The sequence below is a fragment of the Pseudophryne corroboree genome, chromosome 6 (assembly GCF_028390025.1).
Source record: "Pseudophryne corroboree isolate aPseCor3 chromosome 6, aPseCor3.hap2, whole genome shotgun sequence".
Taxonomy (NCBI): domain Eukaryota; kingdom Metazoa; phylum Chordata; class Amphibia; order Anura; family Myobatrachidae; genus Pseudophryne; species Pseudophryne corroboree.
The window spans coordinates 587,327,980-587,355,545 of NC_086449.1; the positions used below are offsets into that span (position 1 = coordinate 587,327,980).

A 27,566-nucleotide genomic window follows, 5' to 3' on the forward strand; every position below is an offset into this window, starting at 1 on the left:
CTCCTCGGGCACAGTTTAACGTAGACTGGCTTGGAGGGGAGATAGTAGGGGAGGAGCTAGCCACAGTGTGAGAATTTTTAAAGTGCCAGCTACCAATACCACCTACTATCTCCCCATTGTAACTACACTCCAGTGGCCCCTGTGGAATCGGAGAAAGGGATTTATCGGTAAGTACCAAAATCCTGATTTTCACATATAAAATAAGTAGTTTATTTCTGGTGGATAAAAATCCGGATGGTATGCAGTTAAGTTGCCAGCAGGCGGGATCTCTGCAGTCACGATACCGACACCAGGATGCAGGCAGCTGGAGTCCCGGCTAACAGGAGCTATTCCTACTTGTGGGTGTCCGTGACAACCATAGAGTGGAAATAGAACCTCTAGTGAGCCACCAAACCCACAGCGTGGCGAGTGCAGCGGGCCCGCAAGGGGACTCTTTGCGCTCGCTTTGCTGCCGGCATACTGACGACCGGGATGCCGTTGTCGGTATACTGACAGCTGGCATCCCGTTCGTTGATAACTCTTACTCATCCCAACCTCATGGTTTTTTTTTCTTCAACTGTATCTCCTGTAGGCACCCTGAAGCTAATGCAAGGCTCTGACAGACTCCTATGGTCAGTTCAAGTTGATCATCAGCTTTTTGCTCTGGAGAAACTAGATGTGACGGTGAGACAGGGACCAGCCTGAAATTTCTATTCTGACTATAATACACATTTTTGTTCATTTGTAACAGTGAACAGTTATTACATGGACCTACCTTTTGTGGATGATGTAATGGATCGCCAACAGCTCCCATCATATACATGAGTTGCACAATGCCAGATTTTCTTATCGGCTATTCTCAGCCTGTTATAGTGAAGAGAAAATGTTCCTCTTTGTTTTACTTACTATGCCAAAAGCTCTGCAGACTTTGTCTTATACCCCTTTCTCTTTCATCCACTAGGGGACACTGGAGTCCTATACAGTAGGGGCGTGAAGCCTGCAACCGGAGGTGTGGCACAATCTAAAATTAGCATTGTCAGCACAGCCGGCTCCTCCCCCTTCACATCCCTCCTCCCTCAGTTTAAAAAATTGTGCTGGAGGTACAGCACGTGGGGAGCACAGAGCTCCTGACTAAAATTTCTAAAGAGTGTGCTGCGTCCACCTAATAAAAGAAAGACAAAGCCGCTTTATATTGGAGAAATCCCTTTTGAAGGGACCTGCATCTCTCCACAGGAGATCCTCCAACAAGCCTCAAAAGTGAGTACTGGTTGAATAGAAGAGGTAGCTTAGGCTTCTTTCATGTAGATATTTATTAATTTATTTTCTCCCTCTCCCTATTTGTCTCCTGTAATAAACCCCCTCTTGATAAAAGGCTATCCATAGCGTCCGGCACGCGGGAGCCAAGCGCGGCGCGAGACTCGGCGTGTCTTCCCTGTGTGCAGGGAGAGACGGCAGAGCGGCGCGCTGCAGAGCAGAGAAGAAGCAGTGCACAGGCGCCGCTACGGGACCTTGTAACAGCGGTCCTGGCGCACGCCAGCCAGCGGGCAGCGGGAGGGGGGGGGAGAGTGAGAGACACACACAGCGCCGCGTGGCTGAGAGGTGCGGCGATATGACAAGAGGCACTATAGAATTCTTAAGAAAGAACTCTGCTGCAAACAAGGCTCTTTTGTTATACTCTGTCATATAAACGTGACCTGGAAATTTAGAGGGGCCATGTTTAATATTACGACTTATGGCGCCAGTCTGAGGAAAAGGATGGGTCCTCTTTCTCCCTCCCCCCCCCGCCGCCGCTAGTAAAGAACATAGGAGAAGGTCTTCTATTAAAAAAAAAATAGCTTGCCCTGCTACTTTGACTGAATATGTGAATAGATCATTATTAATAGAGAGATTCATTAGGCTAACAGCTCCCTCTGCTGGTGTAAAATATATTTCTCATACGTCCTAGAGGATGCTGGGGACTCCAAAAGGACCATGGGGTATAGACTGATCCGCAGGAGTTTGGGCACACTATAAGACTTAAACTGGGTGTGAACTGGCTCCTCCCTCTATGCCCCTCCTCCAGACCTCAGTTAGACTTTGTGCCCAGGAGTGATGGGTCACACACTAGGGGAGCTCTCCTGAGTTTCTCTGAAAGACTTTGTTAGGTTTTTTATTTTCAGGCAGACCTGCTGGCTTCAGGCTCCCTGCATCGTGGGACTGAGGGGAGAGAAGCAGGACCTACTTCTTCTTAGTTTAAAGGCTCTGCTTCTCGGCTACTGGACACCATTAGCTCCAGAGGGTTCGATCACTTAGTGCGCCTAGCTGCTTGTTCCCGGAGCCACGCCGTCACCTCCCTCACAGAAGCCAGAAGAAAGAAGCCGGGTGAGTATTGGAAGAAAAGAAGACTTCAGACGGCAGAAGACTTCAGTAACGGAGGTACAGCGGTTGCGCTGCGCTCCATGCTCCCACACACCAACGCACTCATAGGGTGCAGGGCGCTGGGGGGGGAGCGCCCTGGGCAGAAAGTTACTAGTCTTCTTAATGTGATCTGGCATATAAAAGCATTTTGGTGCCGAGGCACTGTGGTTCATCCCCCGCCAGCATGGTTTAGCGCTACGCGCCTTTGTTTCCCCGCCGCCGCTTATATGGGTGCAGGGCGCGGGGGAGGAGGGGGCGCCCTGGGCAGCGAGTCAGTTTGTTTTTTAGCTGACTGCTTGCGCTGCCGGGGCTCCGTATACAGACCCCCGCCGGCGTGTTATAGTGCACTACACGCCAGTCTCCCCCGTCGGCCTCCATGGGTGCAGGGCGCCGGGGGGGGTGGCACCGGCGCCCTGGGCAGCATAGGTATTTTGGGGGTCCCGGACGCCGCATATGATAACCCGCCATTAGATCTGCGGGTGCGCGGGGCCTTCGGTTGCCTGGGGTGCAGGGCGCGCGCGCGGGGGGGGCGGGGGCGCCCTGAGCAGCATTGGTGTCTGTGTGGGTATAGTGTTTCACACTATATAGGGTGCTCGACCTGCTTGTTTTTTTGAATACAGGGGGGCTATAGCGCGCCAAGAGGGGCGGGGCTTAGACTCACACATAGTCAGCGCCATTTTCCCTGCTGTCCCCGCCAAGGAGTTTGTAAAGCACAAACAAAGGGGGGGCGGCATAGTGTTTGGGTGTTATGTTGCCCCTCTCAGATATCTTCCTGTATATAGGGTCCCCCGGCTCAATATAGGGTTATATATATTTATATTTGAGCGGGCTTAAGCGCGCCGGGAAGGGGCGGAGCTTAGCCCTCACAGAGGAGTCAGCGCCATTTTTCTCAGAACCCCACCAGGAATTGCTGTGTAGTAAGAAGGAGGGGGGGCACAGTGTTTTTTAATGCTATATGGGTGTCATATAGCATTATTATTGATAATGGACGCATAATCCTTGTTGTATTACATAAATTCACTGTTTCCCTGTTTGTTTACCCACTATCGGTTAGTCGACATATGTCGACAGGTGTGAGGGCTTTGTCACAAGCTGCTGTGGGGATAACTGTCGGCTTCGCCGGCGCATGGCGGTACTTGATTCGGAAAATTAAGTATTAGCAAGTTGGTGTTTGTGTGCTTAAAACAGTAAACACGCTTGGGGAGACACACAGTTGTTGGTGGATGCCCTGTCGGCATCAACGGTAACCTCCTGGGTAAAAACATTAACAGGCTGTTATTGCCTTGTACCTGTATATATATATTTCTAGGTATATGTGGGGGGAGTGTTATCGAAATTGTATTTGTATGCTTCCCTCAGACCCCTCGGGGTTCCAAGATTATTATTATTTTTTACCCGATTACTGTTCCTGGCTGTCGACATTTACTTAGTTTCTGTCGACCATAACGTTCCTGGTAGATCCACTTCGGGGGCGTGTCAGTACATGGTCGTACACATTCACAACACATTACTGTCTCTAGGGACCTGCAAGGTCTAGACAATCCACTTGCGTATAGGTTATATCTATATGTGTATATATATGTAGATATAGGTTTATATATGCAGGGTTAGGGTATATGTGTTTTATTGTGTATTATATGATGTATATCCAGAAATGCTGAAATAATGGTATTCTTATGTGCTGGTCGCTCTGTTGATTAAGCTCTAGATTGGCCGTGGCGAGTTGGGTTTCGATCCTCTCAAGGAGTCCGAATATTATTCTCTTCCCGACGTGGAGGGAACATTATGACAGTCAACTCCTGGTCGACGCAGAGCCTGGTCGAAAAGGATCATACACAGGAAGCTAAGTGATATTTCTCTGACGTCCTAGTGGATGCTGGGAACTCCGTAAGGACCATGGGAAATAGCGGCTCCGCAGGAGACAGGGCACATCTAAAGAAAGCTTTAGGATCACCTGGTGTGCACTGGCTCCTCCCCCTATGACCCTCTTCCAAGCCTCAGTTAGATTTTCTGTGCCCGACGAGAAGGGTGCACACTAGGGGCTCTCCTGAGCTCTTTGTGAAAGTTTTAGTTTAGGTTTATTATTTTCAGTGAGACCTGCTGGCAACAGGCTCACTGCATCGAGGGACTAAGGGGAGAAGAAGCGAACTCACCTGCGTGCAGAGTGGATTGGGCTTCTTAGGCTACTGGACATTAGCTCCAGAGGGACGATCACAGGTTCAGCCTGGATGGGTCACCGGAGCCGCGCCGCCGGCCCCCTTACAGAGCCAGAAGAGCGAAGAGGTCCGGAAAAATCGGCGGCAGAAGACTTTCCTGTCTTCAGATAAAGGTAGGCGCACAGCACCGCAGCTGTGCGCCATTGCTCTCAGCACACTTCACACTCCGGTCACTGAGGGTGCAGGGCGCTGGGGGGGCAGCGCCCTGAGACGCAATAAATCGATAGAAAACCTTTTATGGCTAAAATAAATGCATCACATATAACTCCTGGGCTATATGGATGCATTTAACCCCTGCCAAATCATACAAGAAAACGGATGATAAGGACGCCGAGAAAGGGGCGGAGCCTATCTCCTCAGCACACTGGCGCCATTTTCCCTCACAGCTCAGTTGGAGGGAAGCTCCCTGGCTCTCCCCTGCAGTCACTACACTACAGAAAGGGGTTAAAAAAGAGAGGGGGGCACAAATTAGGCGCAGTATAAACAATACAGCAGCTATAAAGGGAAAAACACTTATATAAGGTTATCCCTGTATATATATATATAGCGCTCTGGTGTGTGCTGGCAAACTCTCCCTCTGTCTCCCCAAAGGGCTAGTGGGGTCCTGTCCTCTATCAGAGCATTCCCTGTGTGTGTGCTGTGTGTCGGTACGTTTGTGTCGACATGTATGAGGAGAAAAATGATGAGGAGACGGAGTAGAGTGTCTGTAATAGTGTTGTCACCCCCTGGGGGGTCGACACCTGAGTGGATGTACTGTTGAAATTGCGTGACAGTGTCAGCTTTGTATAAAAGACAGTGGTTGACATGAGACAGCCGGCTACTCAGCTTGTGCATGTCCAGACGTCTCATACAGGGGCTCTAAAGCGCCCGTTACCTCAGATACAGACGCCGACACGGATACTGACTCCTGTGTCGACGGTGAAGAGACAACCGTGATTTCCAATAGGGCCACACATTGCATGATTGAGGCAATGGAAAAAGTTTACACTCTTCTGATAATATAAATACCACCAAAAAAAAGGGGTATTATGTTTGGTGAGGAAAAACTTCCTGTAGTTTTCCTGAATCTGAGAAATAAAATGAGGTGTGTGATGATGCGTGGGTTTCCCCCCGATAACAATTGATAATTTCTAAAAAGTTATTGGCAGTATACCTTTTCCCGCCAGAGGTTAGGGTGCGTTGGGAAACACCCCCTAGGGGGGATAAGGCGCTCACACGCTTGTAAGAACAAGGGCTCTACCCTCTCTGGAGATGGCCGCCCTTAGGGATCCTGCTGATAGAAAGCAGGAGGGTATCCTAAAAGGTATTTACACACATACTGGTGTTATACTGCGACCAGCAATCGCCTCAGCCTGGATGTGCAGTGCTGGGTTGGCGTGGTCGGATTCCCTGACTGGAAATTTGATATCCTAGATAAGGACAGTATATTATTGCCTATAGAGCAATTAAAAGATGCATTTCTATATATGCATGATGCACAGCGGAATATTTGCCGACTGGCATCAAGTATAAGTGCGTTGTCCAATTATACCAGTAAAGTGGTCAGGTGATGCGGATTCCAAACGGCATTTGGAAGTATTGCCTTAAAAAAAAAAAGGGGGGATGTACCCCAGGTCGCCTCTCAAAATAAGACGCCGTATTATCAGGCGCAGTCCTGGTTGGCAAGCGGACAAAAGGGTTCCTCTTTTCTGCTCGTGACAGAGGGAGAGGAAAATGGCTGCAGAGATCAGCCAGTTCCCAGGAACAGAAACCCTTTTCCGCCTCTGCCAAGCTCTCAGTATGACGCTAGGGCTTTACAAGTTCAGGCACGGTGGGGGCCCGTTCTCAATGAATTTCAGTGCGCAGTGGGCTCACTCACAAGTAGACCCCTGGATCCTTCAGGTAATATTTCAGGGGTACAAATTGGAATTCGAGACGTATTCCCCTCGCCGTTTCCAAAAGTCTGTTTTACCGACGTCTCCCGCTGACAGGGAGGCAGTTTTGGAAGCCATTCACAAGCTGTATTCCCAGCAGGTGATAATTAAGGTACCCCTCCTGCAACAGGGAACGGGGTATTATTCCACACTATTGTGGTACCGAAGCCAGACGGCTCGGTGAGACCGATTTTAAAATCTAAAATCTTTGAACACTTACATACAGAGGTTCAAATTCAAAATTGAGTCACTCAGAGCAGTGATTGCAAACCTGGAAGAAGGGGACTACATGATGTCTCGGGACATCAAGGATGCTTACCTTCATGTCAAAATTTACCCTTCTCACCAAGGGTATCTCAGGTTATGGTACAGAACTGTCACTATCAGTTCAGACGCTGCCGTAGGGATGGTCCACGGCACCCCGGGTCTTTACTGAAGTAATGACCGTAATGATGATATTCCTTCGAAGGAAGGGAATTTTAGTTATCCTTTACTTGGACGATTCCCTGATAAGGGTGAGATCCAGGGAACAGTTGGAGATCGGTGTAGCACTACCTCAGGTAGTGTTGCGGCAGCACGATTGGATTCTCAATATTCCAAAATCGCAGCTGGTTCCGACGACTTGTCTTCTGTTCCTAGGGATGATCCTGGACACAGTCCAGAAAGAAGGTGTTTCTCCCGGAGGAGAAAGCCAGGGAGTTATCCGAGCTAGTCAGGAACCTCCCAAAAAAAAAAAAAAAAAAAACCGAACCAAGTCTCAGTGCATCAATGCACAAGGGTTCTGGGTAAAAATGGTGGCTTCCTACGAAGCAATCCCATTCGGCAGATTCCACGCAAGACTTTCCAGTGGAACCTACTGGACAAATGGTCCGGGTCGCATCTTCAGATGCTTCAGCGGATAACCCTGTCACCAGGGACAAGGGTATCCCTCCTGTGGTGGTTGCAGAGTGCTCATCTTCTAGAGGGCCGCAGATTCGGCATGCGGGACTGGGTCCTGGTGGCCACGGATGCCAGCCTGCGAGGCTGGGGAGCAGTCACACAGGGAAGGAATATCCAGGGCTTATGGTCAAGCCTGGAGACATCACTTCACATAAATGTCCTGAAGCTAAGGGCCATTTTCAATGCTCTAAGCTTAGCAAGACCTCTGCTTCAAGGTCAGCCGGTGTTGATCCAGTCGGACAACATTACGGCAGTCACCCACGTAAACAGACAGGGTGCCACAAGAAGCAGGAGGGCAATGGCAGAAGCTGCAAGGATTCTTCGCGGGGCGAAAAACCATGTGATAGCACTGTCAGCAGTTTTCATTCCGGGAGTGGACAACTGGGAAGCAGTTTTCCTCAGCACGACCTCCACCCGGGAGAGTAAGGACTTCACCCAGAAGTCTTCCACATGATTATAAACCGTTGGGAAAAACTCGACAGGTATTGCGCCACGTCAAGGGACCCTCAGGCAATAGCTGTAGATGCTCTGGTAACACCGTGGGTGTACCAATCAGTGTATGGGTTCCCTCCTCTGCCTCTCATACCCATGGTACTGAGATTGATAAGATGGAGAGGAGTAAGCACTATATTAGTGGCTCCGGATTGGCCAAGAAGGAATTGGTAACCGGAACTTCAAGAGATGCTCACGGAGGATCCGTAGCCTCTACCTCTAAGAAGGGACCTGCTCCAGCAAGGACCTTGTCTGTTCCAAGACTTACCGCGGCTGCGTTGACGGCATGGCGGTTGAACGCCGGATCCTGAAGGAAAAAGGCATTCCGGATGAAGTCATCCCTATCCTGATCAAAGCCAGGAAGGATGTAACCGCAAAACATTATCACCGCATTTGGCGAAAATATGTTGCGTGGTGCGAGGCCAGTAAGGCTCGACGGAGGAAATTCAACTGGGTCGATTCCTACATTTCCTGCAAACAGGAGTATCTATGGGCCTGAAATTGGGGTCCATTAAGGTTCAAATTTCGGCTCTGTCAATTTTCTTCCAAAAAAGAACTAGCTTCAGTCCCTGAAGTTCAGACATTTGTTAAAGGGGTACTGCATATACAGCCTCCTTTTGTGCCTTTAGTGGCACTTTTGGGATCTCCAGGTGGTTTTTGGGTTCCAAAAGTCACATTGGTTTGACACACTTAAATCTGTGGAGTTAAAATATCTCACAGAAAAAGTGGTCATGCTGTTGGCTCTGGCCTGGGCCAGGCGCGTGTCAGAATTGGTGGCTTTATCCTGTAAAAGCCCTTATCTGATTTTCCATTCGGACAGGGCGGAATTGAGGACTCGTCCTCAGTTTCTCCCTAAGGTGGTTTCAGCGTTCACCTGAACCAAACCTATTGTGGTGCCTGCGGCTACTAGGGACTTGGAGGACTCCAAGTTGCTAGACGTTGTCAGGACCCGGAAAATATGTTTCCAGGACGGCTGGAGTCAGGAAATCTGACTCGCTGTTTATCCTCTATGCACCCAACTAGCTGGGTGCTCCTGCTTCTAAGCAGACTATTGCTCGTTGGATTTGTAGTACAATTCAACTTGCACATTCTGTGGCAGGCCTGCCACAGCCAAAAATCTGTAAATGCCCACTCCACAAGGAAGGTGGGCTCATCTTGGGCAGCTGCCCGAGGGGTCTCGGCTTTACAACTTTGCCGAGCAGTTACTTGGTCAGGAGCAAATACGTTTGTAAAATTCTACAAATTTGATACCCTGGCTGAGGAGGACCGGGAGTTCTCTCATTGGGGGCTGCAGAGTCATCCGCACTCTCCCGCCCGTTTGGGAGCTTTGGTATAATCCCCATGGTCCTTACGGAGTTCCCAGCATCCACTAGGACGTCAGAGAAAATAAGAATTTACTTACCGATAATTCTATTTCTCGTAGTCCGTAGTGGATGCTGGGCGCCCATCCCAAGTGCGGATTGTCTGCAATACTGGTACATAATTATTGTTACCAAAAAATTCGGGTTATTGTTGTAGTGAGCCATCTTTTCGAGAGGCTTCTCTATTATCATGCTGTTAACTGGGTTCAGATCACAAGTTGTACAGTGTGATTGGTGTGGCTGGTATGAGTCTTACCCGGGATTCAAAATCCTTCCTTATTGTGTACGCTCGTCCGGGCACAGTATCCTAACTGAGGCTTGGAGGAGGGTCATAGGGGGAGGAGCCAGTGCACACCAGGTGATCCTAAAGCTTTCTTTAGATGTGCCCTGTCTCCTGCGGAGCCGCTATTCCCCATGGTCCTTACGGAGTTCCCAGCATCCACTACGGACTACGAGAAATAGAATTATCGGTAAGTAAATTCTTATTTTTATTTCTATACTTTGACCTTATTTGCACTGTATGCACTTGAGGGAGTGTTGTATTCGGGTAGGCATCCGATAGAATTACCCTACCCAGAGTGGGTAAGCTTGCCTATGTTGATTCTACCTTTTAACATTGCAGCAGGCTGCCACGTGACAGCAGGATCTCCGAGAGATACTGGGGGGAGAGGTATTCAGCTGTTTGGTGAAGCCTCTGTTCAGTCAACTTCGGCGGATACCACTGGTAAGTCTAACTTCGTGAGTTAGCCTCCTTCACAACGGTTGGTGACGCATTCTTTTGTGGGATGCAGGCGTTTTAACCGGTTCGATGCCGTTCTTTTTTTCCTTTTCTGTGCAGACAGTGAGAGGTGAAAAGGTAAGAGTTCTGCAGCCTTGTTAGGTTCGCAGAAGTGGATGTCGTTTTCTGTTTCCTACACATCCACCACTTGTCGCTGAGTCTATCGGGCTGGTCCCCACTCTGGTGAGCACTCGTCTACTAATTTTCAGTTGGTCCAGGAATAGACTAAGACCTGTGGGTTTTTATAGAATCCAAAAGGGAACATTCTGGGTTACGGTTGTTTCCCCTTACTGTTTTCTAATAGATCTTGCCGTTCCACTCTGGAAGCGAAGATAGTACGCGACGCCATACAGAGGTGCGTCAGCATCAGGACATTGTCTGGTTGTCCCTGTATAAAGGCGCAAATCGTTGTTTCTCTCTGACTGTTCTTCGACACAGGGATTGGCTGCTGTTTCCAACGTCACAGATGTCGGAGGTGGGTGTTAGAGTAGATAATGACCAGTTAAGGTTCGATGTTTTCCGGTGAAAAGAGGTCTGAAGATCCAGAGTTGGATCAGCTTTGCTGTGACACTTCATCACTGTGTTCCGTTACTAAAACAGTTGGGTGCGGCCTGAGAGGGTTTTTTTTTTTTGGTGAGCAGGTCTAATGCCAGAGTGGCTTTCAAGAGACCAGTTGGGATTGTGGTCCAGGTCTCACCTGCACATGCACCAGAATATAATCCTTACGGCCAGGACGTCGCTCCTGTGGTGTCTGCTCGGTTCTCCTCTTCTAGAGGGATGAAGGTTCGGGTTCCAGGTGTAGATCCTGGTGTCCGTGCATACGGATCTCTGAGGCTGGGGAGCAGTCCTTGTAAGGGACATATTTCCAGGGGATGAGGTCAAGTTGGAAAGCTTGTCTGCAATAGCCTTTCTTGAATTAAGGGTTACTTCCGACGAACGTATTCTTAGTGGTCTGCCCGTGTTCGTTCTACCAGATGACTTGTCGGCAGTGGCGTAAGTAAGCTGCTATGGCGGAACAAGGAGAATAGCGGCAATGGCAGAAGATGCACAGTTTTGCTGTTGGGTGGATAGTCTGGTAATCGCTAACTTAGCGGTCTTCGTTCCGGAGGTGAACGACTGAAAAATAGATTTCCTCTGCTGGCGCGTTCTCCATCTGGGAGAAATTCAGTCAGCGTCAAGAAGTTTTCACAGAAGTGACAAGTTTTTGAGGAATGTCGCAATTGGTCAAGTGGACGTCTCGCCTCAACGAGAGGCCTCAGGGATATTGTTCCAGGTCAAGGAACACTCAAGCTATAGCAGTGGACACCCTCGTGACCCCGTGGGTGTTTTTAGTCAGTCTATGTGGCCTCTCCGTTTTCACGTTTCTGAAAGTGCTAAGCGTAAGATGAACAAAGGTTCCGGTGATCATCTTGGATCCGGGCTAGCCAAGGAGGGTTGGCTATCCAATTTTTTCACGGGTTACTCATAGAAGATTTCTGCCCTCTTCCTCTACGTGAGGAACTCTTACAACAAGATCGGGGCGTGTATCAAGTCTCACCGCGGCTCGTCTGACGGCGGGGCGGTTGAATACCCACACCACACATTTGGGACTTACTTTTTTCAAATAATTTCCACATTTTCAGGCGCAGCAACGCAGCTTGACCTGATATTTTTTATTTAGTATTTTTCTAATATCTTTATTTTTCATTTTTATTTTCATTTTCATTTTTCCATTTTTATTTTTTCCTCCAACCTATTTTTCCCCCACATATTTGCAATAAGCAAATCCTGACTTTACACTACTTATACTAATAAACGTTAACCTACTAATTGTACTACATATCCTCTCGTGATTTTTTCTTTCAACACCGCATTCCCAACACACCCAGTTTAAGTCTTTATAGTGTGCCCAAGCTCCTGCGGATCCGTTTATACCCCATGGTCCTTTTGGAGTCCCCAGCATCCTCTACGGACTAAGAGAAAAGGATTTACCGGTAGGTACTAAAATCCTATTATATACAGTATGTGAGGATCTCCTGAAAAGTAATCATAATTTACACATTATATTTTCAAGGGAATTCTTTTTCAGAGATCCTGAAGAAAATACACGGAAGCAAGCGGATACCAACTCTAACATCGTAGCTGATTTAACAGTTGGGGTGTGAGGGTTGCGAGTCGGCTGGTGTTTTATTTTATTTTATTTTTATTTTTTTAATGTAAAAATATTTTGGCCTGATCTTTTTATATAAGGAAGGGACAGGTAATTCCAGCCGGATCCAATACCTTCACTTCCGTCATCTCCCAGTCTTTCTCTTCCTAGTTTAAAGGGTGAAAGCGCTGCGTAATACCCTGGTAAGATGTTTAAAAATAAAATGTCTAAGGCAACCAACACCTGTTAAGTTTGTACGAAATGTAACAAGAAGAGCACGCGGGTTGGCAGCTCCGGGGTGTGCGACTCCTGCTTAGACAAGGACGCTCCACCTGGGAGCAGTGCTCTGGCTAGGGCATGGGAAGACAACCTTGCTAATAGAATCTCCAAGGAGATGGCAGAATCGCGCAAGCAGCAATCGGCGTGGGCTGCGGTATTCTCAAAGACGATGGAGGAATTTCTCATCATGTTAACACCGCCCGCACATGCAAAAACGAGTGTGCGCAAGGCTGTTAAAAGACCTCTCCCTATTATACCGAAATCAGAGGAGGAAGATGGTCTTCTCCTTGATACAGAGGAAGGTGAGCTAATTGAATCTAACCTAGACCCCGATTTTCCAGAGGAGGACACGGCAATCTCGGGTCTTGATTCTTTAATTGACGCGGTAAAGGAGATCCTAAACTTTAAGCTAGAAGAAATACGGGAGTCGGAAGATTTCGATTTGTTCGAATTCCAAAAGCCGCGTTCAGCAGTGTTTCCCATTCCTAAATCCCTCCAATCTCAGATGGAGGAGACTTGGAAACAACCTGACAAACGCTTTCAATTTCCGAAAAGGTTTCAGGTAACTTATCCTCTACCTAAGGGTGTAATGGATAAGTGGGAGACCCCACCAGTAGTGGATGCTTCCCTAGGAAGGTTGCCGAAGAAGACAATCTTACCAATTCCTAACATAACTACTTTAAAGGATGCTTCAGACCGTAAGTCAATTTTTGTAGCAGCTGGTGCAGCGCAGAGACCTGCGATCGTCTGTGCTTTGGTCAACAAGGCCATGGGTGCATGGTCTGGACGTATTGTACAAGCTATTGAGGAGGAAAATAGCTTAGAAGAGATTACCCAACTGGCGGAACACATTCGAGAATCTGCTTCATACTTGTTTCAAGCCTCTAAGGATATTAGCAGGATAGCATCTCGCATCTCCGCATCGGCCAGAAGGATTTTATGGCTCAGAGAATGGCAGGGAGACTCTGACACCAAGAAGGCAGTAGAATCCATCCCCTTTGGGGGTGAGATGCTGTTCGGACCAGAGTTGGACAAGTGGATTTCGCAGGCTACAGCTGGGAAGTCCACTTTTCTGCCTACTCCTTATACGAGAGCCGCTCCACAGGCTAGGAGAGGTTATTCGGAACCAGCATTTACTACATTTAGATCACAGTCCTTTCGAGCCCGAGGAAGGGGTTTCGGTACACAAGCACGTGGGGGCAGAGGTAGAGGCCGCTCACAGGCAGCAACCAGAAAGCGGGATAAACCTGCTGACAAAACCGTGGCATAACGGCCTCCCAGCTCACCTGGGGTCCCCCTTGGTGGGCGCACGTCTGGAAGGTTTTCAGGACATCTGGGCCAAAACCTCACCAGAACTTTGGGTGAACAACTTAATCTCTCAGGGATACAAACTGGAATTTCAACAGAGGCCTCACAGTCAGTTTTTTACAACAGGATTGCCTCAGTGCCCTCAGAAAGCAAGGGCACTACGGGCAGCAATTCAAAAATTGCTACGGTCAGAAGTCATTATTCCGGTGCCCGCCTCTCAGAGAGGAACGGGGTTCTATTCCAATCTTTTTGTCGTGCCAAAGCCAGACGGGACGGTCAGACCAATACCCAATTTAAAAGTTTTCAACCAGTTTCTAAGGGTCTACAAATTCAAGATGGAATCAATCCAGTCGGTCATTGCAGGCTTAGAACAGGGCGAGTTCATGGTATCCATGGACATAAAGGATGCATATCTGCATATTCCAATCTGGACTCCTCACCAGGCTTACTGAAGGTTCGCACTGGTGGCAGATCACTACCAATTCAGGGCCTTGCCGTTCGGTCTATCATCAGCCCCAAGAATCTTCACGAAGATCATGGCAATCATGGTTGCAGGACTGAGACTGTTGGGGGTCACGATTATACCTTATCTAGACGATTTACTGATCAAGGCATCATCTCAGAATCGACTGATCAAGGATGTTCAGACATCTCCTCAATTTCTTATTCAACATGGGTGGATTGTCAATTTCCAGAAATCCAACCTCATGCCGACTCAACGGATTCAATTCCTCGGTCTCATCTTGGACACGGTACTATTACGAGTGTTCCTACCAGAGAACAAGGTCCAGGACCTACAGAGATTAGTGGCTCAGGTACTGAGGACACAAACGGTTTCTCTGCACCTCTGTGTGCAACTTCTCGGGAAGATGGTTGCGTCGTCCGAAGCTCTCCAATACGGCAGACTTCATTCCCGACCATTCCAGATAAACCTCATTGCTCAGGGAGCAGGTTCGCAATGGCTTCTACATCGAAGAATCCGACTTCCACCGTGCATACGAACCTCCTTAATTTGGTGGTCATTGCACAGGAATCTTGTAGCAGGCAAAAGATTCGGCATTTCGGATTGGAGGATCCTGACAACGGACGCCAGTCTCAGAGGTTTGGGTGCCGTCTTAGAGGACCATCAGTTTCAAGGCAGATGGACGTTATTGGAGAGCAGACTACCCATAAACATCCTCGAACTAAGAGCCGTTTACAATGCGCTTCTCTTAGCAGAAGACCTAGTCAAGGGTCAACACGTAAGGATACAGTCGGACAATGTCGCAACGACGGCTTACATAAACCATCAAGGAGGAACGAAGAGCAGGATGGCGTTAAAGGAAGCCACAAAGATCTTGTTGTGGGCAGAAAGACGACACATCATCCTCTCGGCAGTGTTCATTCCAGGTGTGGAGAACTGGGAAGCAGATTATCTCAGTCGCCAGGACATGCATCCGGGAGAGTGGTGCCTACATCCACAGATTTTCGACATGGTAGTGAGGAGATGGGGTCTGCCTCAGGTGGACCTAATGGCGTCTCGGCAAAACCATCAGCTGCCCAGATATATGTACAGGACACGAGATCCAGCAGCAGAAGGAGTGGACGCATTAACACTTCCTTGGTTTTACAGGAGGGTTTACATTTTTCCACCGTTCCCACTCATACCCAGGGTTCTGAAAAGGGTGAAACGAGAACGAGTGTGGGCAATTCTAATTGCACCAGATTGGCCCCGCAGGAGTTGGTACTCAGACCTGCGGGGGTTACTAGCGGAAGATCCTTGGCGGTTACCTCAGAGAGGACCTGCTATCTCAGGGACCGTTCCTACACCCAGACCTGAACAGGCTGTGTTTAACGGCGTGGCTATTGAAACCCGGATCTTAAGAAACAGAGGGATACCAAGAACGGCCATTCCTACGATGATTGCCGCTAGGAAGCCGGTCACAGCCAGGCACTACTACAGGATTTGGAAGAGGTACATGGCCTGATGTCAGGTATGTGGGTGGAATTCAACGAACTTCCACTTATCCAGACTTCTACTTTTCCTTCAGGCCGGTCTAGATGGAGGACTGAGGCTGGGCTCTCTGAAGGTTCAGATTTCGGCTCTCTCCATCCTCTTTCAACGGCGGTTAGCATCCTTGCCAGAAGTTCAAACCTTTTTACAGGGAGTTCTGAGGATACAACCCCCTTTTCGTCCTCCCACTGCACCATGGGACTTAAATTTGGTGTTGGAATATTTGAGATCACCAACTTTTGAGCAGTTAGCAAGAACAGACCTGAAATATCTCTCTTGGAAGGTCACGTTATTGCTTGCCTTGGCTTCGGCTAGGAGGGTTTCTGCGTTGGGAGCCCTATCCTGTAAGAGTCCCTTTTTAATTTTTCATGAGGATAGGGCAGAACTCCGTACAAGAGCAGAATTCCTTCCGTAGGGTGTTTCGGGGTTTCACGTAACCCAACCAATTGTGGTCCGATCTTTCCAGGGTCTCACAGATGAGGACGTGTCCTTAGATGTTGTACGAGCTTTACGGGTATACGTACAAGTTACGGCATCTTTCAGAAAGTCGGACCATTTGTTTGTTCTTTATGATGGGCCAAAGAAGGGTTGGCCAGCATCTAAGCAGTCTTTGTCTAGAAGGATTAGACGTGCCATTCGGCAAGCTTATATTTCCTGTGGCAAACAGGTTCCGGTTCAGACGGTTGCTCATACTACCCGATCAGTGGGTGCCTCGTGGGCGGCTGCCAGAGGTGCTTCCACTACTCCACTTTGCAAAGCGGCGACGTGGTCCTCAGCCCACACGTTCGCGAAATTTTACAAGTTTGATACCTTTGCGTCCGGAGACTCTAAGTTCGGACGTTTAGTTTTATATAATAACGTGAGGCCTGTTCAACGAAAAGATGTTTATGAGCATTTCCTAATTGTACAACCTTCTAATGTTATACTTCATAATCGAGTTTCAGCAACAAGGCAAGAAAGCCAACTTCTGAGGAGTCTAAGGATAATACACCTATATGGTGCGATATGTCAACTTGAATCAATTAAAATGTGTGTGGCAATTTAAATAAACCAGTGTTCCATTCAAGCAGTATTGCACTATGTTTTATTGTTTTTGAGTTTCGGGAACCAAGCTAATCAAAATACCTACTCCACTGAAAATTTCTTTCAAAGTGTACGATAATTGTTTTTTACCCCTGTTTTATTGTTGTTGGTGCCACTGTGTGGCAGTTTTGTGTTATTTCCATTGGTATGTTCTGAGTGCTCTGTTTATCTGCACCACAGGCTGCATCCAGCGTTTGCGCAATTTGGGTCTATCAATACTTTATAATGTACTCTCCAAGAAATATACTTTTTCTTTTGAAACAGTTTTGTCTTAACTAATTTAAATGTTAGGCTGAACATAAACCTAATTATCTCCAGGAATGGTCGAGCATTTACCATGGTTTGTCTGCTTGTGTGCGAGAGGCATTGAATGGGAGCAGCATTTGGAAGGCATGCTGTTCCTTGGAGTGCCAATGGGAGATCCTGGGGGTGGCTCCTGGGTAAGTTAGCTCTCTGTCTGGATGTGTTTTAGTAATAGCCTTTATTATGAGGCCTACTGTGACAAATTACATGGCCCTATGTGGGCACTGCCATTGTGTAGTGTCAGGACTGCTGACATCGGAGAAGCCGTGAAGTGGCGCAGCAGCTTAAACATGTGTTTGCAAACATGTGTAAACTAATTCTCTGAATTTCTATTACCAGATAGGTTCAGGTATGGTTACAGGTAATTTTTTAGTGTGCTGAAGGGAAATGTAGTGGTGGGATTTGGAACCCCTCCCCTCTCTGTCTGTTTGAACGATATGGATAACAGGTGTCATTATCAAAAAAGAACCTTGCGATTGGTTAAGACCAGTATAAATATCTACATAATTTGGATACCTGTATATACTGTACCTCCTGAGGAAACCGATGAATTTGGGTAGCGGAGAAACGCGTTGAAGTTGAGCACAGGCGTTTGATGTCTGTTCCATCATACCAGATCAAAAGAACGTGTTGGAAATCGGACCCACCCGCCACCCTTTGGACACCACCTAGCCGGAGCCGTAAGACCGCTAGCGCAAGCGCCTATACACCCGTGGTTACCACAATAGACTGTTGTCTTAATCCAGGAGTCCGCAGGCTGCGAGGGGTGCCTGGCAGACGCTGATCACATCACAGCGAATCGAGCGTGTTAGCTCAGTGAGTTAATCGGTGGATGGTAACTGCATCTAATCCATAAGGGTGGGAGAATACACTGCATATACAGTGGGGGGTTGGAAGTATATTGTACCTGAAAAATGATATTGAGTATCCCTCTGGGACTTGGTTTAAAGAAACTGTTATTCAAATAATGGATATGAATATATAAAGCCATACCATCTGGGATTCCATTCAAACACAAGACTGACACATACAAAGATAGGTCTTGCAACATATACCTATTTGGATACAAATAATTGATACGGACAGCAACACTGTCGCTATATGGAATTTTTTGCTTCCTCAGCCTAATTATTTGTTTTTAATTTTGTGTTCTAATGTTTCAGATGTCTATATACATTTTTATGTGATTAAATTATGTAGTAGTAATTTTGTTACTTTCCATTAAACATACAATTGAACAGTTACTTTTACATAAATGGCAAATCCAACCATTTATCCCATATTTTATAGTATTTGCTCTCTGCCTGTCTGGACCTGTTTACACATTTTTCATGTTTCATTACTTTGTTAGTGATATCCATTCTGCCGTCCCAGGCCCAACCGATGACATCCATGATCTAGCCAGGCAAACCTTTGCCAGCATGCATAAGTTAACAATATATCTCTGGGTGATTTTGTCCACAGTATCATCCTCAAAGGCGGCTAACAGGCATACTGATGGGGTGCACGCAACACGAGGTATTCCAGTAGACGCTATAATCCTTAAGATGTCAGACCAGGATGCACTAACTACTGGACAAAAGTAGTACTACTACTGGACAAATAAGTGCCAAAAGTCACCCTCCAGAGAATTGCATTTAGGGCATCTGGAGTCTTCCCTACCCCCTATTTTAAATTAACGTACAGGTGTCAGGTAGACTCTGTGGAGGATAAATAGCTGGATTTGCTGAAACCTGATAGAAGTAGAGGATAGACGGGGGCTAGTCAAAGCAGCATCCCAAATGTCTTGAGCCAAAGGGCCCAAGTCGGCCTCCCATTGAGTTTGGAGGTGAGGAAGATCATCACCATGGTGAGCCATAAGCAAGCAAGAATAGATCTGAGATAGCAGGTGCGTGCTACCCAGCGATTTCATCATGAGCTTAATAGGGGATTCCTGAAGTGTAGCAGAGTTATCAGGGAATTGTGCATTACAAGTGCGCCTCAATTATAGATATCTTTTTTTTTTTTTTTAATAGAGTATTTTTATTCAACAAGAATGAACTCGTTACAGACATTTCAGTATATATTGGGAGCTTCAAATGTTGTTACACAATATATTCATACATACATCCTTCTCAAACAATATGTGCATATGCGTGGTGTAACAAGTGGTCGCGGGTCCATATAATGTCAACCCACAGATACCAGATTCTCTGAAGTCTGCAAACAAGGTCAAAACACATACTAACATTTCTTGTTTTCTCCCCGAAATACTTCAGTAAACCCCCCCAACTATGGGGCCTAATAAAGCCTACAAGACGCCCGAAAAAAAAAAAAAAAAAAGAAGATAGCATAAACCAAAACAAAACAGACCAAAACAACTCCAGCAAGTCTAGATTCCTACAGTTGTGCAAGATGAGGTGCATTATCCCTATAGTGTAGAATACGGGAGAAGAGCCTGGCTCGTCCCCACGGGTCCAAAGTAGCCGCGCCGCCGTAAAAGGCGTACGACAATTTAAGTTAAGTTATAAATCTTTAAATTCTAAGGGCAGGGGAGGAATATGTAGAGTTAATCCAAGAGGACCATATCTTCTCGTGCTTAGAAAGGGCATTGGTTTTCATATAAATGTACCGATCCTTCAATACTGTGTCATTCACAAGGGCTTTAAATGCAGACATCGTAGGGGAGTGTGGAGCCATCCATGTCAGCGCAATGCACACCTTGGCGAGGGCGCATATACTACGAGCATACAAGTCCTCCCACTTAGGCCCAGAGTCAGTTCCTCCTGCTCCCAGAATGCAAAATCCTGGAGTCAGCATGCTTCTCGGTATCCCCGTATGTTCCCGAATCGACCCGACCCCAGCCCAGAACGCCTGCAAGGATGGACACTCCCACACCAGGTGCCAGAATGATCCGCCAGCGGTCCCGCACTTAGGACAGGCAGCAGCGCCACCAGCCCCAAATCTGGCCAGCATGTTCGGAGTCATATATGATCTATGCAATATAAAGAGTTGGATTTGTTGGAACCGTAGTGATTTGGTGACCTGGCTCGAGTTCCCCAGCGCCACCTCCCAGTCCTCCACTTCTATGGGGCCCACGTCCCGCTCCCAGCGTTCCCGAAGGTTCGAGAGCGGGTCTGCATGAATTGTTTTGATAAGGTACGAGTAAGCGAAGGAGATCACCTTGACCCGACCCAATGAGCATAGAAAGGTCTTTATGGGGAAGGGGAGAAGCACTGGGGGGCAATCCCCGAACTGTGATTGTAAAGCGTGCCTAAGCTGTAGAAATCTATAAAAGTAAGAGTTTAGGAGACCAAACTCTTCCTTTAGTTGCTGAAAGGACTTCATTGTACCATTGTCGTACAACTGGAATATGGAAGTTACCGAGTACGGGGCCCACACCGCCCCGCCCCCCCCCCCCTCCAGAGACCCTAGTTCATGGAGTGATGCGGAGTGCCAAAGGGGAGTATCCGGGTCCATACTATCGTACCCGCCCGAGCATACGTATCAAAGCCAACCAGATCTTCATGGCCTGAAAATCAATAGGAGGGGACAGCCGAGAAGCTCTCCCCCCCCCCCCCCCCCCCCCCCCCCCCCACTAGAATCTGTGTCTGAGAAAGGTCCGGGTAGTAACACTGGAGAAACGCCCAGCAAAGACCGGCCTCCTCTCCTCCCCGCAACCAGATGCCGATGTGTGCCAGCTGGGCCGCATAGTAGGTATAGTTGGCAGTGAGGCAAGGCTAAGCCGCCATCCACTTTTTGTCTAGTGAGAGTATTTAACTTTATTCTAGGCCTTTTATTGGCCCATATCAGAGATGATAGTATACTGTTTAATTTCTTAAAGAAGGCCGGGAATATGTATACAGGGGATTGCGAAAGAACATACAGTAGTTTGGGCAAAACTATCAACTTAATAAGGCTAACCCTACCTGTCATTGTCAGCGGGAGTTTACACCAAGCCCTCGACTTGCGTACAATCAGCTGTACAAGTGGTTCAAGGGTATAAAATCCAAAGGGTCATTAGAAACCTGGATCCCAAGATATTTAATCTGGCCTGTCCAGCTCAGCGGTAGGGAAATCTTTGGGACCCGTGGAGGAGAGCCCATAATGGGCATTATAAATGATTTATACCAGTTGATGCGGAGACCAGAGAAGCCGCCAAAGGTCTCTATGACCTGCAACACCACAGGCATATCCACACTGTAGTCGTGTAAGAAGAGTAATAGGTCGTCTGCATAAAGGGCTATTTTGTCAGTACATGGGCCCGTGTCTACTCCCCCAATGTCCGGGTGCGATCTGACCAAACAAGCCAAGGGTTCAATGGCTATGGCAAATAAGGCTGGGGAGAGGGGGCATCCCTGTCTGGTGCCCCGAGTCAGAGTAAAGGAGGAAGAAACATAGCCATTAACCAAGATCCTGGCACGTGGGCTTTGATATAGCAATTTGGTCCATTGTATAAAATTAGGGCCGAAGCCCATACATGTCATGACCCCCCACAGATATGGCCATTCGACACTGTCGAATGCCTTAGCCGCATCCAATGAAACCACAACCGCGTCCGAGGGGAAGTCATGGGGAGCCTGCAAAATAGTGTATAGCCTGCGCAAATTAATGGACGTGGATTTCCCTGGCATGAAGCCAGATTGATCCTGGTGTATTATGGATGTAATGACCAAGTTGAGCCGGACCGCAAGGATTTTTGCCAGGATCTTGGCATCGGTAGGGATAAGGGAGATTGGCCTATAGGACTCTGCTAGTTTGGGGTCGTTACCGGGCTTTGGCAGTACTACAATTACGGCCTCGGACATTGAGGAAGGAAGTTTATTAGTTGCAAATATGTCTGTATACATCTCATGCAGCTTGGGACCAAAGAACTGTATGTATTGTTTATACAGCTCAGTGGGGATGCCATCGCTTCCCGGAGACTTGCCACTGGGAGACATTACCACCGCTGCAGTCACCTCCTCCAAAGTTAAGGGCGCGTCTAGAATATCCCTAGCCTCGGGGGAAAGCTTGGGAAGGGGTATATTGGACAGGTACAGGTCTAAGTCTTCCACGGAGCACGTCGACTGAGAGTCATAGACCTCTTTAAAGTATGAAAGGAACATCTGCGCTATGTTAGGGGTATTATCTACTATGTAGCCATCAGGGTCAGACATCTGCACTATCGTGGACCCAGGACGGTCTTAGTGCACCAAATGGGCCAATAAACTACCTGGCCTGTCCGCCTGCATATATATATTGGTGGCCCTGAACAAAAGGGAGCGCGCATTTCTATCCGAGAGGTGAGCTAGCCAGGCCTCCTGAGCTAACAGCCAACTTGCCTTTACCGCAGAGGTTCCCTGAGCCAAATAGCGGGTCTCTAGATCCCTATATTCAGATTCAAGCCGTCTCTCCATCGCTCTGTACTCTATCTTGCGGGCAGCTATTTTGCCTATCAGCGTACCACGTAAATAAGCTTTGAATGCATCCCATATAACCAGTGTCAGGGCCGAGCCCACGTTATCCGCAAAGAAACCTTCCCACCTAGGCGGTAAATCCGGGCACTTTCCCAGCTGAATCAGCCAGGACGGGTGCAACTTCCAATATGACTGTCCCCTCCGGCACTCCACATCGAGAGACAGCAACAGGGGCGAATGGTCGGACACCCCCCGTGCCTCATAATGAACATCCGTTATGCTAGGTAGGAGCATGGGCGAGACCAGGGCCAGGTCAATTCTGGAAAAAAAGCTGTACGAACTGGAAATACATGAAAACTGCCTAAGCGTAGGGTAGCGAGCCCTCCAGACATCCACCCACTGCATGCCATCTATAAAATCTGCATACTTAGATTGAGATATAGATTGGCCACCCCCCGAATCCCGAGAAGACCTCCATCTATCCAGAGAGGCATCCAACACGTTGTTAAAATCCCCTACACAAATAACAGGAGTATGTGGAGAGGAAGCAATAAATGAGGCCGCCTTCTGCAGGACATCATACGAGAATGGGGGAGTAACATAAACAGACAAAATAAAGAAATTACGGGAGTTCAGCTTGCATTCCAGAAACCTACCATTTGGATCCCTGTTTACTGTAATTAATTCAAACTGTACAGTTCTCTTTATCATGACTGACACCCCCCTAGAAGAGGAGGAGTGAGAGGAATGATACGCCCAGCCTACCCAAGGCCTGCGGAGCGACAATAGTCTATTTCCCTCCAGATGAGTTTCACTCAGACACATAATATCCGGGCCATATTTCTTAATCATTTGAAATACTAAGGATCGCTTTACTGTATTATTAATGCCCCGGACATTCCATGCCAGAATCTTTAAGGCAGACATGTCGTCCTTTGTACCATTTGAGACACAGCGTGCAGAGACCCTACAAGGTGAGAAAGGAGCCCCCCCATCACCATTATCCAAGTATCTATCTGCCCGTACTCTGTACCATCCCTGGAACCATATCGCCCACAGGCCCCGGGCCCCGAGCCAAACCCTTCTAAATAGCACAACATCACCTCACAATTTGGTAAATGGTCATATGAAAAACAAAAAACTGAAAAAAAGAGAAGTAGAAAAACAAACATCATCCCCCCTCCCCGTATACCTCCCCGAACTGTGGCATACACATATCCCTAACAGAGCTCTAACCTTGGTGATCCGAAAGCCTACGGCAGTGCTATGCGTAGCATACAGATTCAAACAAAACCCCCAATACAAAACCCGCTGCGTAAAAGTCACTACCCGGCAAAGTCCAGAACAACTAATGCAAAAGGAAGCTCCCCGGACTTATACTTGCATATTGTAGGCCCATGTAGAAAGGACACTGGATGTCAGTCCGGAGCCATCTGGCGGGCACCCGGAGCGTATCTGTCCAGCCAGGCCGCCGCCTCCCACCCTGAAGAACTTGGTTTCCCCGTCCGCCACCACACGCAGCCTGGAGGGAAACCGCATCGAATAGGGAAGATTCAGGTCACGAAGACGCCGCTTGATGGGCAGAAACTGGGCCCGATCCTTCTGGACATCCGCTGCAAAATCTGGAAATGCCGACACCCAAACACCATTTCAAAGCAGGGGGCCCTTCACGCGGCCCAGGCGCAGGACGGAGTCCCGGTCTTTGTAGTGCAGAAACTTGGCTATAAATGTTCGCGGAGGTGCACCCGGAGGCAGAGACCGGAATGGCACTCGGTGCGCCCGCTCCACCGCAAACTGGGGCGTAAAGGATTCAGCGCCATACGCCTCTTTCAGCCAGGACTCCAGGAAATCCTCGGGATGTGCCCCCTCCTTTTCAGGCAGGCCCACGAATCTCACATTGTTTCTGCAAAGGCGTCCCTCCATATCCAGGAGTTTAGTTTGCATAGCCGAAACTTGCTGGGAGACAGCAGACACAGACCGCTGCAAGGGGCCAGCGAGGTGCTCTAGGTTGGAGACCCGCGGCTCGGTTTCGCCCACTCTCTCTCGGACGCGCTGGACATCCTGGCGTAACAGTGATAAATCGCACTGCACCTTCTCCATTTTGTCCGACAGGCGTTGTTCGCTGGCCGCTATGGCCTCCAAGACTTGTTGAATGGAAGGAGCAGACGGCTGCATGTCCACACCCGTATCGGCCCCGGCCGGGGAAACGGGTCGGGTGAAGGGGGAGGTTTTAGGAGAGGATTGCGTCGACTGGGTGGGAGACTGGCGGGCGAACTTCTCCAATTTAGCCGCCGCCGCGCTTTGACCACCCCTCACCATAATATCAATGTTCAAGCAGCACTCAAAGCCCAGGTATTCAGTGTCAGGAAGTTCAGCAAAGGGCAGTAGTTGCAGTGTCAGCAATGCACCAGGGCCCCAGGCATCCTGTAATGAAACAGGGGGGATGGGAGCCGGGGGGACCCAAGAAGTAGTGTTATAATATAATGTAGGCTGGGCAATGAAAGACAGGGCAGTGTGTCCTGGATCACTCTATCCAGCCCTGCAGCCTCTGTAGAGTACCAGAGCAGTGCAGTGCAGAAGGATTAATGCAGGGAGGAACTTACAAAATGGCCGCTGGGCCCACTGCCTCACCTCCCTCACTCAGGCACACGGATCTCGGGCACCAGGGGACAGGAGCAGCCAGGTATGGGATCCAGGTGGTGCAAGGGGAGGGCGCCGCTCACCCCACGCCGCTGGCAGCGGCAGTCTTCACCGCGGGTCCGCGTCCGGCTGTGTCCCGCAAATCGAGGCCGGGGATGTACTGGCGGCCTAGGCCTGAGAACCGGGCGGCAGCTGGCGCTGGCCGGGGACACGGGCAGAAGTCTCTCAGCAATGCCCACCGCCTCCCCAGAGAGATTATGAGGGTTAGGAGCCGGGAAGCAGTTTTAGAGGAGCCCAAGGAGTGGTTCATGATTAATAATCCGGGGAGCTCCTGTATCCTGCTTCCTACCGGCTTGCCGCCGTGGCCACGCCTCCCCCAATTATAGATATCTAAAAAAAAAATATGTATGTGGAATAGGTTAATCAAGCTGCAACTGGGAAAAAGTTTTGAATACAGATTGTGGGTATAACTGGCCGATAGAGGTGACACCCCATCTGCTCCATATTTCACGGAGCTGTAGTCCTACCAACTCCTTAAGGCCTCTAGTACCATCCAGTGGAGTGTCCGGGTCCCATCCCTCCATTTTCATAAGAATGTTAGCCTGTTTCAAAACCAGTTTCAAAACCAGTATTGCTTGTTAAATATTGGCATTTTGATTATCCCAGTATTGCGTATACCCTGGTATCATTTCAGAGACTATGTGCCAATTTTGATTATACTATGTACTAGATAGTACACTGCACAGTCTCTTTCCTTGCAATTCCAACCCCGCGGGAGTGTGCATCGGTATTGCAAGCTGCCTAACACAGTGCGATTTGCACTAACTTTCATTGAGATTTTGACTATATAGGCAAAATTGCAAGGATAAATCTCACCGTGTGTACACACCTTTAGTGTTGTGAAGCAGTGGCCTAGAGCAGGCATTCCAACTTCGGTCTTCAAGGCATGCCTTGAAGACCGACGTTGGTAATGCCTGGCCTAGAATATATACATCTATGTAGTGTTGCCACTTCTTTCTTAGACATAGGATAATTTATAATACTGTTGTAGAGGAAATACTGAGGTGTTGCCTCTTGCAACCAATACCGTTTAGCTTTAGCTGGTTTAGCTTTGAGGTGATAGCCTCTTTCAGTGAATGCAGTTTTAATTTGATTTAAAAGTGGTTCTTTATTTTTTGGTACACCCCTGAATTCTCGATCACCTTTTTGTGTGCTCTGTTCCATGGTGTAGATGTGATCCACAGACAAACTCCTTAGTGTCACCACTGATTGTGATTGTTCTTGCAGGGCAATGGACAAGAGGAAGTTGTTGCCTGTGCCTGGGATGGACAAACTTATATCATTGATCACAACCGCACAGTCCTGCGCTTCCAGGTGGATGAGAATGTCAGTGCCTTTTGTGCTGGTCAGTACACGGTCTGCCTGTGCATAGAAGTGAATTTCTGCAATTTTTTTTCTTATAGTTCTCCTAATACTTTCTCACCAGGACTTTATGCCTGCAGAGGAGGTCAGAATAGTCCTTGTCTGGTTTATGTTGGTTTCAACCAGAAAATTTACGTATATTGGTCTGTGACATTAGAGAGGATAGAGTCGGCAAACCTTTTGCGAGTCTTGGAGGAAAATGAAGAGTTTACATCTCTTCTCAGTGAACTGCATGTGGGTAGGTGCAACCTCTGTTTAATGATTTGAAAACAAAACCTCCCCCCTCCCCCCGAGAATCATACAGTTACGGTGCTGTTAATTTTATGTTTTACTTTTTTTAATTGTTTTAACAATGCATTTCTATTTTTCAGCGGAATCTAAAATAGCATCAGAAACTTCTTGCTGGTGCACCTGTTATAACATAGTGCAATAATAATTTGCATGGTCATGTGCCATTACTTAAAAATTGTACATGACCTATTGAAAGTTTGATCTCTTATTTAAAAAAAAAAAAAAAGATTGTTGCAACAGGAACCCTTTACATATACTAAATGAAAGTAGTCTGGCATTTAGCCATTTCTCAAGAACAAGTTCTTACACTCTTAAAACACTGGTACAGGAGCCAGCTGGGGGTTAAACTCCTGCTTTCAGGATGTATGTACAGAGCTGCTTTGCACTTTTTATTAAAGGCATGAAGTGATGGCAAAGAAGATTGGAAATACTTTTTGTGCAATTTAGTTGGAACCAGAGATAACCGCAAAAGAAGTTTATACACATTGTTTTTGCTACAGATACGCATGGGAAAATTTGTCAAACTTTGACCATATATTAAGGTGGGTACACTCTAATTGATATATCTGCAGATCAACTGATCTGCAGATATATCTATGGACGGATCGGGCAGTGTGCTGTGCATACACACTGCCCGATCCGTCGGGGACTGACGTCATGAACTGG

The 27,566-nt window shown here is 47.9% G+C and overlaps 1 protein-coding gene across 2 annotated transcripts in view; it reads left to right on the forward strand.

Annotated features, from left to right (window-relative positions):
• The window catches only part of ITFG2 (integrin alpha FG-GAP repeat containing 2), an 85,395-nt gene that overhangs the window by 51,690 nt on the left and 6,139 nt on the right, over window positions 1-27,566 (forward strand). For both annotated transcript variants that reach the window (XM_063927966.1, XM_063927965.1), the window contains exons 9-11: window positions 572-663; window positions 26,475-26,592; window positions 26,674-26,847. In XM_063927966.1, coding sequence (XP_063784036.1) covers window positions 572-663; window positions 26,475-26,592; window positions 26,674-26,847 — 384 coding nt within the window. The remainder of the gene's footprint in view (window positions 1-571; window positions 664-26,474; window positions 26,593-26,673; window positions 26,848-27,566) is intronic.